We start from the raw sequence: 19,293 nt of genomic DNA, 5'->3' as shown, positions 1-19,293 counted from the left end.
AAATATAACATATTAACACATAAAGAATACAGAGTGACAGTGATTCATTTTTCATTTAATATTATACTTTAGGTTTGTCAATTTGATTTTATATGTAAATATAAATTATATATAAATAATTATTAGCCCTTAGGTTTAAAACATTAGTCACAATTATAAAATGTGAATATAATGAATTGATTCAGTGATTCAATGACATATTTATGAGCTGAATCACATGAATTAGTTCACTAAAATGAATTGAAAGTACCCGTCATTAACCTGCATGATTGATGATTATTATATTATCACATTATAATTGTTATAAAGGATGATAAGAAACGTGATTTTCACAAATAGTGATAACAAATGTGAACGATTCTGATTGGTGTCGCAATTTTGCTCCCGAGACGCTCGTCAAATTCCTAAGGTATCTAGATGATAGATAATAAATAAATGGAATTTAACTAGGTAAAAAAAAATAGATAAGTATTTTTCTGTATTTTTTATACTAGGCGAAAACTATGCAGACATCAGACATGCATTGGCTTCGCCAGAGACTTCCAAAGGTGGGGGGAGCCACTAGATTAAATACTATATATCTACTATACATAAGGTTCATACCATCCCCCCACCACGGAAGACCAAATTTCGTACTCAATACAACATATTATTGTATACAATAATATAAACGTGTGTTTACCGAAAATATCTGTTAAAATATTTATGTCTTCCCCATTGAAAAAATTCTAGATACACCACTGTCATATATTATACTTTATAGGATTGTCTGTATACTACACAAACCAAGTGGAATGACCGGGCCTCTCGACCACCCAAAATGCGTCAGGTATAACGTGTATGAGTATAACGTTTTATTAATACACTTCTACACGATTAATCTGCTCTAATGTATAGCTGTAGTTGTACAATCGACATCTACGAGCCGTGTACCAGACAGATCCCTATGTTCATAATATGGGTAATTCCAAGGGATATACATAATGTTATAGGTACGTAGTAATAAATTCATAAATATAATTAAGCGGTTTTTGCAGAAATACGCTTTATCATTATTTTGAGTAATTAGTATTATATGTATATTAGATAAACCGACTTGTTTTTCTTCCGCTATTACCGGTCAGAAAATATAAATGATAAGTAATAACCTACAGGTACATTGAGTCAATAAATGGAAATATCACAACAGCCAACAAATTATTGGCTACCGAATCCTGACTATCAAGATATATTTTAAACTTTGTGAATTGTGGCTGCTTTAAATTTGTACTGTTAAAATATTATATTCTCTATATCTATATTACATTACTCTGTTGTGGTTTTCAAACACAACAATGTAAAAATGTACGTAGCTACACAAAAAAATGATCTAGATAAAATAATATAGATAACTGCATTTTTCATCTAAGATAAAAAAAAGATGACCGTAAAAAAAATGGAAGAATTTAATCTAGATAAGATTATAGATAATAATCTTTTCATCTAGAATCTTGATAAGTCCCAACACTGGACTAGTGGGTTGTCCCGAAAACGGAAGGAAACCCATTGCCGCGTATCTCGACCCGGATTATATGAGAGCTTACGGGTAGACCATATAACATAATATTACAAAAAAATAGATACCATACCACTACACTTGTTTCGTTTGCTGATCATCGCAGTTATCGCGACCGGTTGACACGTTGTTCAACTATACGTCTCGGTCGGTCCCGTAGATTAATAATATTACTGTTGATGATCAGTACCGCCAAAGCGTGTACACGACGAGCACGCGATTCCGTTTACGCACACTTACCAATTGTATAACCTAATCTTCACGCTGTTGAGTGACTTCGTCCTTTCACCAATAAACGGCGATTATATGCTAGTGTACGGGACATTTCAGTTTGCTTCTTCCACACCGGTTCAAATGGAACTATCCGCCATGGACAGATTTTGCGGATCGACTTTTTGGGTAAGTCTCGACTTTTTGCGCAGACTCTTTGTATTAACTGCCGTTGGTCATTCGGAAAACCTTAAATAAATATACATACATTTTATATTGTTATTTATGTGTTGAAAAAATATTTGTAGACGTCAATGCTAATATTATCAATCATTGTTTTCGTATGTATTTAGGACTGGAACTTGTCCTGGAACACCACCGATCCCGAGGTGACGCCGTGTTTTGAAAAGACAATTCTAGTCTGGACACCTTGCCTGTTTTTGTGGCTTTTCTCTCCGATAGAGATCTATTACTTGGTGAATAGCAAATACAGAGACATACCGTGGAACTGGCTCAATATGGTGAAAGTGGTATGTTTTTTTTCTTTAGCACTTTTAAGTTTTGGTAACCCAGTTTAGGCGTTTAATTTGGATATACTAACAAATACAAATATTTAGGTATTTTATTCACATTTGTTCAATATGAAACACGAGGAAACACTGTTCTAGAAACATTTCAAGTTATAGTTTCTGATGTTATTTAAATTATAACGACGTTCTAAACTTGAGCTTCAGCGTTTAATTTGGATATTCTACCAAATATGAATGTATAATAATTTGATTATACATACAATAATAATCATTAAAAGTTGGAATGAATTCTATATAATATATAATATCTATAAAATGGTTCAATAATTATACCCAGGGTGAAAATACTTTTGAAACCTTTTCGGTATATATTTATATCTATGATCTATCTATAAACATCTAATGTCATCAATAATTCTTATCACACATCTAATTTGGTAATTTACTCCCTAATTATAATTTAAAATAAGGGGGTTTTTTTTTATAAAATATTATAATCTAGCTAGGTTAAGAAAATTGAATTTTTTTACAGTAGACTCAAATAACATGTTTTTCGTTATTTCCTATATTTTATAATTCATTAATCGTCACTTATTGATATTTATACAAATTTGCATTTAATAAAATATAACAATAAACAAACGAATTAAAATACTAAAAAATACAGTAAAAATAATTTAATTAATCAAAAATTAATTTGTCTGGTTTTTATTTCTGCGAACTTTTTAATAGTCTACATTTTCACCCAAAACAGGTTCAATTGAAATAATTGCTAAATCAGAAAGTCGAGTTTACACCATTGTTGTTATCAAATAATTCTTAATGATTTTCAACTTCGAAAAACACCTCTCAGCTCTTGCAGTGGTTATCTGAAGAGTTAATAATATTCTTAACTTGATAGAAATATTTGGAAATTAACAAAATGTTGATTCTATTAAATTAAGACACTCGATACAGGTGTTTTGTGTGTTCAAAATTCTACAAAATATTTTTAACTCGTCAAAAAGTTCAATTCTATTTAAATCGCAACTTTTACCGTCCTTTAATAATATTTCTAAGTCCATACAATGCTTCCGTAATGTTTCATCTTCAAATAACTTCAAATTTTTATAAAAATACTAAGTTTTCTGAATGATGAGATAATCGCTCGAATCGTTGATTAATTGATACAATTGCTTGATCTACCACTGCCGTAAAATAATCTTAATACAATTTTTATTCATTAGAAACCGTACGTGTATATCATTACATTCATAAGCAAACTGCTTACTTTTTTTTAGAACTCTAGATTGTTTAAAAATTGATTGAGTTCCAATGTCTTCACATAATTGTTGTGCAGTTTTTTTTGATAACTCAAACCTTTTTTCTCTAAAATTATTAAAAAAATCTGTAAGACCACTAAATAACTGAACAGCATTACTCAGTTCCATATTTTCGCTCTGAAGACTCTACTAACTTTATTAATAGCAGATAGTAGTTCATTCCAAAGAACAACACTTAAAATAAAATCATAAGAAAATTCATAATTTGTCAAAGACTAAAAAATACTACTAATAAAATCGGTCTACCTCTACCAACTATTTGCTCAATAAATATTATTTAATATCATCAATGTTTTTCCAACGATGACAACCGACGAACGACGGTGACGTTTGAAATCTATTGATCATCATTATCTATTACTAATAAGTAATAACAATTCGACGAAAAAGACGGTGGATGGCTGCTCTGTCATCAACACGGTGTGCTCATATGTGTTGCGATTACGATAATATTGTATCATTGATATTTCAATATTTTTACTTTGAATCAACTACGTTATTTTTATATAATTTTTGATACTTACTAATTATATAAAACATAAAACTTAAATACTATGAAAATAAAACAATTTTTTTTTTTAAAAGACTACTTTTTTTCAAATCCGAGGCCCTGAATTTAAGCAAAAAGTGCGAGGTCCAGGGTCTGGGCCCTGCTCGCCTCCTTTAAGGATGACCTGTAGATACTACTTTAAAATTGCATATGTTTCTTCATTTTTACTGCTTACGATAACATATTATTGACTAGCGTAATATATAATATTATTTCATTTAAACTATTATTTTTTAATTAATTTTAATTATTAATTTTTATTTTAGTTAAATTATTCAAACTGCGAAAAGTTTTAATAGGTATTATATAGTGTTCTTAAGTTCAAAATTGTTAATATTTTTTTGATTTTAATTTTTTGTCATTAGTTCTATGTTAGTTTCTTTTATGAATTTAAGTACTTAAATAAGTATAAGTATAAGTAGACGAACATATTTTTGGCTGTTTTTACTGACCACAGATCAATGTTTTCTTTTTAAATTAAATACGTACTCATTAAACATGAATTATTGTTCTTTATCAAAAAACATATCTATATGGTTATACAATTAAAATATTTAATCCTAAAATGCTATTAGTACATATACATACACAAGACACTCAAACATAAATCAATTTATAGATGATAGTATAAGTGTATTGTTATAAAATGAGTAATTTTTTTATCTGATTGATTATGTAAGTACGTACACTTTGTTTTTAGTATTGATTTTATAAACATTAAATATTTTTTGAAATTTAAATGTAGTATTATCTTTTTTATATTTTTTATAGGCTGGTGTATCTTTGTTATGTATAATATCAACATTCGATATTGTATATGCAATAGTTCGATATTCATCAGGGATGGCTGTATTTAGTGTAGATATCTACACACCACTTGTAAAACTAATAACATTCGTAAGTATATCGGTTTTGTCATAGTTTTGTACTCACATCATATCCGATCTTAAAAAACAATATTCATAGTTTATATAGTACATATTATTAAGTCTATAAACTGATTTTCAGGGATTTGTCACAGTATTAATTAGTGTTAATCGAACAAGAGGATTAAGGTCATCTGGCTTAATATTTCTGTTTTGGTTATCCATGGCATTTTGTGGGATGATTCAATATCGAACTGAACTCCGATCAGCATTTAATGATGTAAGATAACTTATTATGAACGTTGATTAATTAAACCACAGAAAACTGTAAATTAATAATGTTTTTTTATGTTTAGATTCCACTACATAACTACCCATTTACAAGTTACATGGTGTATTACCCCATCATCTTAATAGAGTTTGTTTTAAGTTTCTTTGCCGATGCTGCCCCTAGAAAATCCCACTATGATTCCGTCCAGGTAAATTTTCCGACACATATTTGTATTTCTTAATTATACATTATTACTTATTTCTTTACGGTTAACCAATTTCTAGGTACCATGTCCTGAGATGGAAGCATCATTTCCGTCGAAGGTATTATATTTATGGTTTGACTCATTTGCTTGGTCTGGTTATAAACGCCCCATAGAGTCCAAAGATTTATGGAATGTGAACTATGATGATAGTTCACAAGAAGTAGTTTCAGTCTTTGATAAACATTGGGAACATTCATTAATTAAAGCAAAGTAAGGACGAAGTAATAAGTATAATATACCTATTAGGATGATGATGATGCAGATCATTGATCCGTATAGTACCAAAACTACAAAACCTTTGAATATCCTACTTAAATCTTTTATCAATGTCGTGTAAATATTGTATGTTTTTTATTATAAGGGTACCTAAATACTTTGTATTAAAAAAAAAAGGAAAAAACTTTACAGATTACAAGATAGTAGAAAAGGACCTTCCGCTAAAAATAAAGTGAGTACGACCGATGTATCACTTAGAAAACACACACATAAGAAGAAATACAAAGTATCAATTATTCCTGTTTTGTGTAAATCATTTGGCGGTACATTTTTATTCGGATCATTTTTAAAATTAATTGAAGATTTCTTAGTTTTTGTCAGCCCTCAAGTACTGAAGTAAGTATTTAATTAGTATTATTGTCTTCACAACAAGTTATAATAAAGTACTTTTTAGGCGCTTGATAAGTTTTGTTGGAGATTCCACCCAGCCTTTGTGGAGAGGGTATTTTTATATTTTTCTCATGATGGTGACGGCAATGTTGCAAACATTATTATTATCTCAGCACGCTCAGCGTACGTATCTCGTTGGTATGCGTGTTCGTACTTCACTTACATCTGCCATCTATCGAAAGGTATACATTTAAAATAATTCATAATAATTGCATTCACATTATTCATTCATACATTTTTCAACCAATTTTTTCAAGGCTTTAAGAATTTCAAACACAGCAAGAAAATCATTCACAACGGGTGAAATAGTTAATTTAATGGCTGTAGACGCCTATAGATTTGTTGATCTGATAACTTATTTAGATATGATTTGGTCGTCGCCGTTACAAATCGCTCTTGCAGTGTATTTTTTATGGCAGATTTTAGGACCAAGTGTACTTGCTGGGCTATTTTTGATGATAGTATTAATACCAATAAACGCTGCTGTGGCTAATCAATCAATGAAACTTCAGGTCAAACAAATGGCCAACAAAGATCAAAGAGTTAAATTAATGAATGAAATTTTGTCCGGAATAAAAGTAATGTTATTTTAAAAACAATCATCAACATAATACATTTTTGTATCAAAATTGTAATAATAATAATTTATTTATCAGGTCTTAAAACTTTATGCTTGGGAACCAAGTTTTGAACAAAAAGTGTTGGATATTCGAGGAAAAGAAATTAAAGTTCTTCGCAGTGCAGCTTATTTGAATGCAGCTACTTCATTTATTTGGTCTTGTGCACCATTCCTGGTATGAAAAATTTAATTAGTCATAATTTTCCCACATTTTATATATTAAGAAATGCTTGTTAGCAGGAATTAAAGTCTACATTTTAATATCTTATACAGCTTTGTTATAAATTAGTTACATAGGGTTTAACAAATGAGAACTACTATAAAAAAATCAAAATCATACAAAAGTCTAAAACAACTTATAATTTAATGATTATTGAACTACTTACTACATTATCTATTCCACAATTTTCCATGTAATTACCTTTTTTGTTGTACAGTTAAGAGTGAAATTGGTAGGAGCTACCAAGTTCGGCGTGGAACAAAAAAATTAATATTGCGTAAAAGTTCAGGATATTTTTTCAATTTCAGAAATTGGTAGATATAATAAATTTTATTTGAAACATGTCTATGTTTTTAATCTTTTCGATTTTATGATTTAATTATCGATTAATGATTCCATATAACTGAACCAAATTCTAAACCAGAATAGACTACGGTAGTATATGGTTTTTTAAGTTTTTTTTTGCAAATTCAGATTCGTAGTAGCATACTATGTTATTTTAACTATGTTTAAATTCTTTATGAGTGACTTAGTACAATTGATTATTAATTGATAGGTCAAATGTTATAATTATACTTAAATATTAAGATATATCGGGAATTGATCAACCTTATTGGTGTGCTTCACTTAAATAATTATACTATAAAATATATTTATATATTTGTTATCTGTCTAATAATTAATGTTTAATATATTTTATTTGGTTACACTTAGGTATCATTAGTAACTTTTGTAGTTTATATACTGTCAGACGAAAGCCATGTGTTGGATGCAGAAACAGCTTTTGTTTCTTTATCTTTATTCAACATTTTACGTTATCCATTATCCCTTTTACCAATGGTTGTGTCAAGACTAGTCCAAGTAAGTAGCCCGATTAATAAATATAAAAGTTGTTTTTTTTAACAAATGTATTAATTTCTATAGGCCAGTGTATCTACAAAGAGAATAAATACATTTATGAACTCTGAAGAGTTGGATCCAGATTCTGTCACTCATGATTCCAATGAAAGTAATTAGTAATTATATTATTATTTATATATTTATTTAGTAAATCAAATTTATACCAAATACTATACTGATTTAATTGTATTCATTAACTTTGAGTAGAGGATCCAATTGTAATAGAAAATGGTACATTTACTTGGGGGGAACCAACTGAAGTACCTACATTAACGAACATAAATTTACGAGTTTCCTCTGGACAATTGGTTGCTGTGGTGGGAACAGTTGGTTCTGGAAAGAGTTCATTGGTGTCTTCTTTACTTGGTGAAATGGAAAGACTTTCTGGCAGAGCTAATACTAAAGTATGTGTATTAAATATAAAATGTGTAATGTGAGTAATAATACATTTTTTTCTCTTTAGGGTTCAATTTCTTATGTGCCACAGCAAGCCTGGATGCAAAATAAATCGCTTAAAGATAATATATTATTCGGTCAGTCCCTTAATGATAGAATTTATAATGAAGTAATCGATGCATGTGCATTGAAAACTGACTTCCAAATGCTACCAGCTGGCGATGACACAGAAATTGGTGAAAAGGTATTCAACACATATAAATACTATAATTGTTGTTGTTATCTTGATCAAATCGATAATGTTTTAGGGAATTAATTTAAGTGGAGGCCAAAAACAAAGAGTAAGTTTGGCAAGAGCAGTTTACAAAGAGAGTGACATATATTTTTTGGATGATCCATTAAGTGCTGTGGATTCACATGTTGGTAAACATATTTTTGAACATGTTATTGGACCTACAGGATTGTTGCAAAAAAAAGTAATAAAGTATTGTCAAATTAAATTAGCTTATTCTCAATTTTTAGTATATTAAATTTTTTTTTTATTTCAAAGACACGTATTTTGGTCACTCATGGTATAACATATCTCAGAGAAGTCGATTTGATTGTGGTAATGAAAGATGGTCAAATATCAGAGTCAGGCACATATGAAGAACTCCTCGATAAAAAAGGAGATTTTGCTGATTTCTTATTATTGCACATGCAAGAACAAAATGAACATGAAGTTGATGAAATAGGTAATATGGTAGCTTTGGTAATAATTGTAACATTTTCAAGGAAAAGTACTTATAAAAAAAATTTGTGTAGAAATTAATAAATTATTAGAAGCCGCACCTGCAGATATAAAAGAGAAATATATTCGCCAGAGAAGTGAAACAAATTTAAATTATTCAATGCATAGGTAATCCAAATGACAATAATAATAACGAACCTAGTAACGAAATCATTAAAGGTAATTAATAAAAATATTTAGGCAGATATCTACTGATTCAAGTAAGCCAATTCCTCGACCTGTTGTAGAACAGAAAGCCAAACTTATTGAATTAGAGAAAGCAAAAATTGGAAATGTATGTACAGGATTTTAAATAAATATACAAATCAAATATGTAATAATTTATTTGAACAACTTTTTAATTTTTGCAATTTAAGGTTAAATGGGAAGTTTTCACTCAGTATATCAAGTCAATTGGACCTATCTTTTGCATAACTTCAGTTTTACTAATTTTTCTATTTCAAGGATTTTCTATTGTTTCGAACATTTGGCTGTCGGTATGGTCTAATGAGGATAGTTCACTTACTCGTGAAACAGAAAATGATAGCAAAAGGTTTATGCACTTAACAGTTTACGGACTGCTTGGCGTTGGTCAAGGTAAGTTAAAACATAACAATTTTAAAAGTATACATTTCTAAACTAAGGATTTAATTTTTACTGAATATAAAGTTTCTATACTAGATTTTATTTTCTCTATTAATTTCCTAATTTTTGAGCATTTATGGTTATGTCATTTTTAAGTTTTTGAATTTAATTAATTTGATATTGACAAAGTAATAACTAATAAGTAATGTATTTATTATTTAAATTGTATATGACACGTATTTCCGGTATTATAATCACAATACTTAAAAATTATTTTGAATATTCTATTAATAAGGTTATGGTAACACGGCGTCCTAGTTATGCAATTTAGCTACTCCTCAACTGTATACTATTTCCAACAATTTGCCAGATACCTAGCTACTGTTTTAAAAATAGAATCTATGATTTTAGAGTTTCGCAGGTATGTCAATTTGCTTTTTGAGGTTGGTTACAAAACGATTGACTTGTAAAAGCTTTTATACCCCATAATTCAAACGAAATGTTCACAAATTATTTGTCTACAATTTAAATGGTTTTAAGTTAATGTATTTTTTACTTTTATGTGCATTTTTAGTACGTTTATTTATTATATTATTATCCACCAATTAACATTATTATCTGAACAAAAATGTTTAACTATTTTTTTTAAGCTCATTTTTCATATTATGTGTATTTATGATAATTTTAAATTTGTTTTAGTTATTTCTACGGTAGCATCATCAATTACATTTTCGTTGGGCTCAGTACATGCTTCTGAAAAGTTATACAAATTGATAAACTCTCGCATTTTTAAGAATCCTTTAAGCTTGTTCGATACAACACCAATTGGACGTATATTGAACAGAGTATCTAAGGATATTGATACAATTGATAATTTATTGCCAATGATGATTTCATCGTTTATACAAATTTTAGTTGGGGTAAGTTTAGATTTTTGTTTAAAGTACATAATTTTAATAATGAATATGCATATTATGTAGCTGTATAATTATCGCTTCGAGTCTAAAATATTTTTAGATGATTTGAAAAAAAAAACGACAATGATACTTAATAATTGGTAAAAACATATGTGCAGACTATATGTGACTACTAACACTATGTGACATGATTATATTACATTAAATTTATATAATTATTAATTAATCAATTACCTTGTTGAAAATATGTGTATCGATAAAATTATAAAAAAATGTCGATATGTTTAAATATAAATAAGTATAACTCAATTAAAAAATGTAAGTTGAAGAAAATGTATAATTTTCTGTTTCTTTTTACCTGTATGTTTATAAATTTTAAAAAATTTAATGTTAAACAAATTATACATAAGGCGCTCACTCTAAAATGCTCACCTCCGTTTTTCTTTTAATTATTAATTTATTCGAATTCAGTTTTTGAAATTTTTAAAAATACTCAACTTAGGAAGTGTCCTGTCGTGATACAAATTTCTCTTTTTCAAACAAAAGCCACTTTTTTTTTGTAAATTACCTATTTATTATTTAGACTTAAGAGAATATTTTTTTTGGTAATGCTGAGGTATTTGATACAAAATTCGAACGAGTAGTACTCAGTTATTAAAATGTTTTATTAAGGATGTTGGTCCTTAAAAACGGTTTTATAAAAATATTATATTATTATATAAGTAATAAGTATATTATAAGTATAATGGATTTAATATTTATTATTGTACTTAGACAATTTTCACAAATTAACAATGTTGATGTACTATTAATCACTAAAAATATCAAGCTACCATAGCCTCCTTAGCCCTGCATTTGGGGTTCCGTATCTGGGGGAGGGCCCCCTTTGAAATTAATTTCCAATTACGGTCTTGGTCCATACATTCGAAACTCATTATCATAGACTTATTACCTTTAGTAAGTAAGTATAGTAAGTATAGTAAATTTGTTCAAATTTTGATTTTGATATGTTAATATTTTCTTAAAAATTGTTCACTAAACAATTTACAGAAAAAAGGAGGGTTTTCTGTCAAAAAATAGAATTTGTATCTCATAGGGTACTTATTATATAATACAAAATATCTCAAGATTTTGAAAATATGGTTTCTCGGTAAATCACCCTGTATAGAAACTTCGTGAATCAAATACGAACTTAGCTTAGTTGGTATACGTATTAGCTCTTATTATTATAATGTACCTATAATGTAATTTATATTATGTTATTGAATTATTTTAAAATAAATAAAAAAATACTTCATTACATATTGTATGTACATTGCACTTACGTACACAAAAGATAATCAGTATTCTGTATACTGTTTATCTAAACCATAAATGATGTATGTATAAGAACATGATGTATATAATATTGAATGATGTATTGTACAATGAAATTTCATTTGATCATAAAAATAATTTATGATATATTTTTATAGGAAAATATATTGAACATAGGGATTTAGTTCACGTTTTGGTAAAGAATTAGTTTAATTAATACATTTTTCACATATTTAACCTTTATAAATACACAATCATACGAGATATAATATTTAATGAAATATAAATTTACTATAATATTAAACAGTGAACAATTGTGCTTTTAATATAAACATAACGTCATCATTTATGACTAACTATTGCTTCGCATTTGTTTATTTCAATATCAGTTAACGCTAAAATATGATAAGTTTGTGTGTACATTGCATATCGCGACGTGCCAAAAATACTACCTAGCCTATAATATATATTACATTTAATAATTTAAAAAAAGGAATCTACAAAGAAATGGTGTTTGTTATAATTCTACTGTTTCAGGTCATTGGTACTTTTATAGTTATCAGTTTCAGTACACCCATATTTACAGCAGTGATTATTCCTACAATTATAATTTATTACATAATACAGGTAGTTAATTATAATATTTTTCAAACACTGGAAAATTGTTTTTAGACTGAATTGATATTTTGACTTTTATTTACAGAGATTTTACATTGCGACAGCACGTCAACTGAAGAGACTCGAGTCTATATCTCGTTCCCCAATTTATTCTCATTTTAGCGAAACGATTACAGGAGCTACATCGATACGCGCTTATGGCGTAGAATCCAAATTTATACTTCAATCTGAACAAAAATTAGATTTCAATCAGTCTAGTTACTATCCAAATATCATGGCCAATAGGTATAATATAAGTGGTTATATTAAAAGAATATTCACAGTTAAATCATATCTGCTTTGAGTTTATTAATTTCCTTGAAATAATTTTAGATGGCTAGCTGTAAGATTGGAGACTATTGGTAATTTTATAATTTTCTTCTCGGCATTGTTTTCGGTTATGGAAAGAGATACGTTAAGTCCTGGTATTGTTGGTTTGTCTGTCGGATGTGCTCTACAGGTATGCATTTATTTTATTTAAAAAAAAAACAGACAGTGTTCTTCAATATCATTTTATCCTAATAAGATCACACAAACGCTCAATTGGATGGTTCTTATTACTTCTCAAATCGAAACCAATATTGTGTCAGTAGAACGTATTAAAGAGTACGACGAAACACCACAAGTAATATATTATTCAAATAATATTTGCTTGAATTTATTAACTTCAATAATTGTACACACATAAATACAAATATAATTTTAGGAAGCTCCGTGGGAAGTGCCATCAACTCAGCCATCCAGAGAATGGCCAACTAGCGGAGAAGTTCAATTTAAGAACCTTAAAGTTCGTTATCGTGAAGGTTTAGATTTAGTACTGAAAGGTTTAGATTTATTAGTGGAAGGTGGCAAAAAGGTAATTATAAGAAATGTGCCTCTAACATCACGTTACTAATTGGAACTATTTAGGTGGGAATTGTAGGGCGTACAGGAGCTGGAAAATCGTCTTTGACTCTTAGTTTGTTCCGTATCGTCGAAGCTGCCGAAGGATCAATTTTTATCGATGGCGTTGACATATCAAAAATTGGATTGCATACGTTGCGTAACCGCCTTACAATTATTCCACAGGTAATCAGACATTATCTATTGGTTGAGTAAATATACCCAATAAATTAAATTTATTCGATAGGATCCAGTATTGTTTTCCGGTACATTGAGAATGAATTTGGATCCAACAAATATTCATACGGACGCACAGCTGTGGAGCGCCTTAACACTTGCCCATTTAAAACCACATGTCGTAGGGCTGGCTGGTGGTTTGGATTATGAAGTGACCGAAGGAGGAGAAAATCTTAGGTACCTAATTATAATAAATAGTCAATAAAATCTTTATTTTTAATTTTAAAACGGAGCCCTGCTCGGGGATGTTAATAGATAATAATGAAAAGAAAATTATAATAAATTCTCGTGAAGAGTCTTCGAACGGTCGGAATCTTCTTCTTTACATTACATTTTTTTTTTTTTGAACTTAAGCTCACTGACTAAGGCTGTTGTAGGGGTGATGAACTGTGGTAGGGGAAAGGTTGGTATGGTAGGTTGTTTTTTTTACAATTGTTACGGTTGTTACGGTAGGTAGCAAACACGTGTATGTGTGGGAAGGTTTTTAACTACTATGAACCCGGATGGTCACCCATCCGGTAGCTAGTAGCGGTGGCTTTACTTACTCCCAGTCACGTTCCGTGACTGGTAGTAGCCAACGTGCCACGCCAAGCCACTTCTTTAAATTAATGGACAGTGTTATACCAGTATTTAAACTGCAGTACATGACAGTGTAAAAGTTGAGTAAATGTACTGTAGTAAAATTATTGAAATACTTTTTAAGAACTCAAATACTAATTTTCAAATTCTTAAACTTATATATTTTCTAATTTAATTTTTATCACGTAAAATAAATGATAAAACAAAATTGAGAATTTATAGTAATATATATTTATTTGCTGTGATTTTATCATACTTAACTGAAAACTCAAGTATTTTTATTTTTTACAAGCAAAGTAGAAGAGTATTTTATAGTTAAACCAAATGATATGGTGTGAACTGTTCTATAATATTAAAGTAAAATATGAAAGTTGGTTTAATGTTAATTGACAATATATTAGTATGCTCTATTTTCTCATTAACTATTGTGCTTTAGTGTGGGCCAAAGACAATTGGTGTGTTTGGCTAGAGCATTGTTAAAGAAGACAAAAATATTGGTGTTGGACGAAGCGACAGCGGCAGTCGATTTGGTCATTTGGAAACAGACGATCTCATACAAAAAACTATACGAACGGAATTCAAAGACTGCACTGTGTTGACGATCGCCCATCGTCTGAACACTATAATGGATTCTGACAAGTACTAAACAAAATGACGTTTAATTGACATTTTGGGTTTAATAAATATTTTGAATTCGTTGTTTCCGTATAGAGTAATTGTTTTGTACAATGGTTTCATGATCGAATACGATTCACCTGCCAATTTGCTCCAAGACAAATCCTCTGTTTTCTATTCGATGGCAAAAGACGCAGGTCTTGCGCAGTAACGATGATGTTCGGAAGATGGTGCAGTACTTAGGTTCTTATCGCCTAGACTTGATTTTTCTAAAAATGTCGTAATATCTCTACAGCTAATTCATTAAAATGTCATATATAATTTTTTGTCAAATAACCGTAAATAACAATTATTTCGAACGAAATTTCCGCCTAACTCTCACTGCAGGGCGCTAAAATTTGAAATCGGCCTGTGTTCCACTACCAATCTCCCGTAAAGCATCGATCTGTCATTTTTGTTCGTTTTAAAATGATTACAATATGATTTCGTTATATTTTTCCTCCAGTCTGGCGGTCATAAGACTATTGTATAGAATAAATATTATTATCAGTGATTGGTACATGCCACGTTCTTTGTGAACGAATTGTTTTCCTGATTTAAATTTTGTTTGTTTTAATTTTCCGTAATAGGCCGTCCGCTCGTATATCGAATACGTACCATTGTTCGCGGTATTTTATTAGTGTAGGTATGTATATTGTGTATATTATTATTTATTAATTAATTTGTTGTTAATTATTTCTTGTACTTGCGGTACAAAATAGTCACGTACCTATTATACGGTACAAAATAATAACCAGTATCTTAAGTTACATACACAACAACTGATATTTTTCCATCGTCAAACAAAATACAAGTTATGTAATATCATCATATTTTATGCAAATAAATACATTTTTTAAAGTATTTTTTTTATGTTTTAGTCACCTTTTTATTTCGAAAAGTTGACACTGTACAATTTTTACTTTTTACTTTCTGAAAGTCCGACTTGATTGACCATTGAATCATTTTATCTACAGAAAAAAATCCTTCATTAAAAACATATAACCAATGTATTCATCGACGCACCGTTTGAAATCCAATAACGTATACAAATATAAATTATAATACATGTAACTTTATTTAAACACCTTAATGAAAGAAAAAATTTAAAACATTGTCAATAATTATCATTATTGTAAAATATCTTACTTAGATTTGACGATAAGTGTATAATATCTTTTTATTTTATGCTAAAATCCAGTGGGAAATAAATTAGATATACGCGGAACAAATACCTAAGGGTTTTTTTTATGTTGCCCGTAAGTGAAAATATGACTGTAAATGTTGGCGTCCTCTTTGTTGTCAATTTTATGATTTCTATTAAAATGCATATAATGTAATAATGAATACATTTTTGTTTTAATTACATATTGTGTTAACTGTTGATTTTAACTTTGAAGTACTTTTAACATTTTTTATTAAATAAATAAGAAGTAATTTGAACATTAAACATATTATTATAAACTGTACGTGCATCGTATGTGTATAAATTAAATAATATAACTCTCCAATTGAAAATTAATAATATCGAGCCATTTAAGCGTAATTGTTATTAAATGCCTAAATTTAAAGTAATAGGTAATTCATATTATCCTACACACTTATGTGTATATCGTAATTAAATACAAATATTTGTATTTATATTTTAATTTATTGAAACGTATAATGCGTTATACAATATATTAAATATTAGTTAAAGATCCATGCATTAAATAAATATTTAAATAATCGTGTAAGACTTATAAAGTATACCTATTGGTGGCTTGGGGTTTGGTATCATACAAATGTGTTCCGAGTGCCAGCACCACTATTTTCCGGAGGCTTTTGGTGACAAATCCTTGCAACACACAAGATGTGTTCCAAACCAACCTTTCACTCTGTTACAGTAAAAACTAGCTAATAACCATGCAGTTGATGCCTTAAAAATAAAGTGTACCTATGATAGGTATTCTATCTATAAAACTAGAATGGAACTACTTTTAAAATGATTATAACAAAATAAAAACAATTAACAATTAAACATTTATTTCGATTGATTAGGCACTTGATTTTAATTTATATTATTTATATACAATCTGCAGAAACGTTCTAAAGTGATTCACCAAGCATATCACCTGTGTTAAAAAAAAAAATAATTATTGGTTTGTTAAAATTCTGACTTTTAGAGTTTTTAACACTATACTTATCTACTTTTAACCATATTTTCAAATATCTAGCAAGATTTATTTTAAAATGTATGAAGCGTCATGTAGCCATACCAACTTCTTCTTTAAAATGAGTGCTTGAGTATTGTTTGAAAAACAAATTTTTACTAACAGGACACTTCTTTAACTACATACAAGTGTTATGAATAATACAGCTGTATGAAATGATAATTATAAATCGTGTTTATTAATCGTTTGTTATTTTAGATTTTTAGCAATGTAAAAGATTTATTGAGTTTGCGAATTGCTTATTTTTTTATTTGTACTTATGTAACGTATGCATAAACTGTATACAATTATGAAGTAGATAGATTTTTGGTATTTGATTTATTTTACATTTGTACAAAGGTCCAATGATACTTAACAATTAAATTCACTGAATCTGTCCATGAATACGTGCAAAATCAATACAATTTTTAATTATGATATAGACGCAAGCGTGCCCAATGCTCATATAATGTAACGATGATGTAATGAATGAAGTCATTACTATAAGCTACACTTTTTAAATAATGCATATACACGAAGAAAAGTTGTGTGAACACATACGATATAGATATTTCCGTGACTATAAACTCTTGAGAATAAAATAATTGTACTCGAGATAAGGTATCCGGTTGAGTTCCCAAAATATGGAACATATACCGTTGTATTTGAATGGTCTTTTAATTAGATATTTTTGATCTTTATTGTACTCCGTTGATTATATTTTATTACTAACTGTATAATTTATCTAGACACTCAAAACTTATAAGCAACTAATTGATTAGAATTGAAGGTTAAATTTGTTTGGCGTTATGTTGTTTATTGGTTGATTTGTGCTTTTCAAATCAAATAGTAACCAACACTGCAGAAGTGAAGAATAATTCTGAACCAGTCTTAATATTTTGTATGATCAAACAAAATACCCATACGAACAAAAAATATTTAAAACCGAGAAAGTAAAAATTATTATTGATTTTTTTTAATCATTATTCAAGTAGGTACTAAGATACTCTATTTATTGTCGACGTAATACGCCGGCAGTGTCATCGATAACACGAAATAAAAAAGGTACTCTATTTATATTATCTTTGTAGGTATAAATAGAGATGTCACAGCGGTTTATAGCATACACTAATAAGGTATAGATAAAGTATGGTTTAAACGATACAAACGGATTAAAGGTTTTAGAGACCTTCGTGTTTCATCACGTTATAAATATGTCGATGAACAATCCTATACCTATCCTGTGAATGATCCGATAAAGCATAATATGACTAAACGCACATCAAGAAATCAATAGTTACCTACAACTCTTCTATTTATTTATCATCGAATCTAATCGAAAAGGCAGTCGGATAAAATCTAGGTGTGATGATATCAATAAATTATTGCCTTTACGTTGTCTGGGACAAAACCCTAATACCTACATATAGGCTATAAAGTTATATAAATATATAGTCCTTCATATAATACAATATACGTTGGAACGTGAATATTACACCTACTTAAATTTTGGCTACAACTCGTTTGCACACATTTACCTTTTTTTAAAACTCGTTTGTTAAAAAAAAAAACCACAGCTCGATTGTGCACACATATTTTGGCGACCTGTGACAGTCTCGCCCCAGTATTGAAAACCCGTTTGTGCACTCATTTTCCTTTTCACTTCAGCAGGCTTATGATGATTGTCTGGCGTCAAACAGGCGTGTTTTAATGAAGTTTCGTTACTCAAATCTTCATAGTATCGTTACAGTATCGTCATATAAAAAATAAACTACATTTAATTTCGTAGAAATTTGTATTGTTTTTAATTAAATTTGTTTAATGGGAATTGGTTTCCAATTTCTTTTTATTTCAGTTAAGCGATCGATAGTTTTATTTTTATATTTATTTCACATACCTCAGTATTCTTCCTCTCAAATCCAAAACGATGTGATTTGCACAAATGATTATAATATAGTGCTATCGAATACATTTCGATGATTTGTACGGCTATCTGCGACGATATCATACGACATGATATAGGTTACGAGTCATCCGGTTTTGGGTTAACCGAATGGATTTCATCGTGCTCAGACAATTCGTCGATTTCCACTTAAGAAATTTTGAATATGCGCAAACGACTTGTAGCGCATAT

The 19,293-nt window shown here is 29.0% G+C and overlaps 1 protein-coding gene, 1 long non-coding RNA gene and 1 pseudogene across 4 annotated transcripts in view; 2 read left to right on the top strand and 1 right to left on the bottom strand.

Annotated features, from left to right (window-relative positions):
* Positions 1-1,726: 1,726 nt before the first annotated feature.
* LOC111033129 (multidrug resistance-associated protein 1-like) overlaps positions 1,727-19,293 on the top strand; it is a 30,687-nt gene continuing 13,120 nt past the window's right edge. Inside the window, exon 1 of the mRNA XM_022313731.1 lies at positions 1,727-1,954. Within this exon, the coding sequence (XP_022169423.1) occupies positions 1,862-1,954 (93 nt within the window). The 5' untranslated portion in view covers positions 1,727-1,861. The remainder of the gene's footprint in view (positions 1,955-19,293) is intronic.
* On the top strand, positions 8,928-15,614 carry LOC111033150 (annotated as a pseudogene).
* On the bottom strand, positions 15,863-19,240 carry LOC111033166. 3 transcript variants are annotated; one of them, XR_002604380.1, is made up of 3 exons: positions 19,057-19,240; positions 18,698-18,890; positions 15,863-15,938 (listed from the first exon to the last, which is right to left on the bottom strand). It is a non-coding gene; the product is annotated as an uncharacterized LOC111033166 (long non-coding RNA). The 3 variants fall into 3 exon arrangements; XR_002604379.1 differs by having other exon boundaries at positions 15,880-15,938; positions 16,720-18,890; XR_002604378.1 differs by lacking the exon at positions 15,863-15,938 and adding an exon at positions 17,041-17,081.

This window comes from Myzus persicae, unplaced genomic scaffold (assembly GCF_001856785.1).
Source record: "Myzus persicae strain clone G006 unplaced genomic scaffold, MPER_G0061.0, whole genome shotgun sequence".
Taxonomy (NCBI): domain Eukaryota; kingdom Metazoa; phylum Arthropoda; class Insecta; order Hemiptera; family Aphididae; genus Myzus; species Myzus persicae.
Note: the sequence above shows the minus strand (reverse complement) of the source record. Positions and strands in the feature narration are given on the sequence as shown.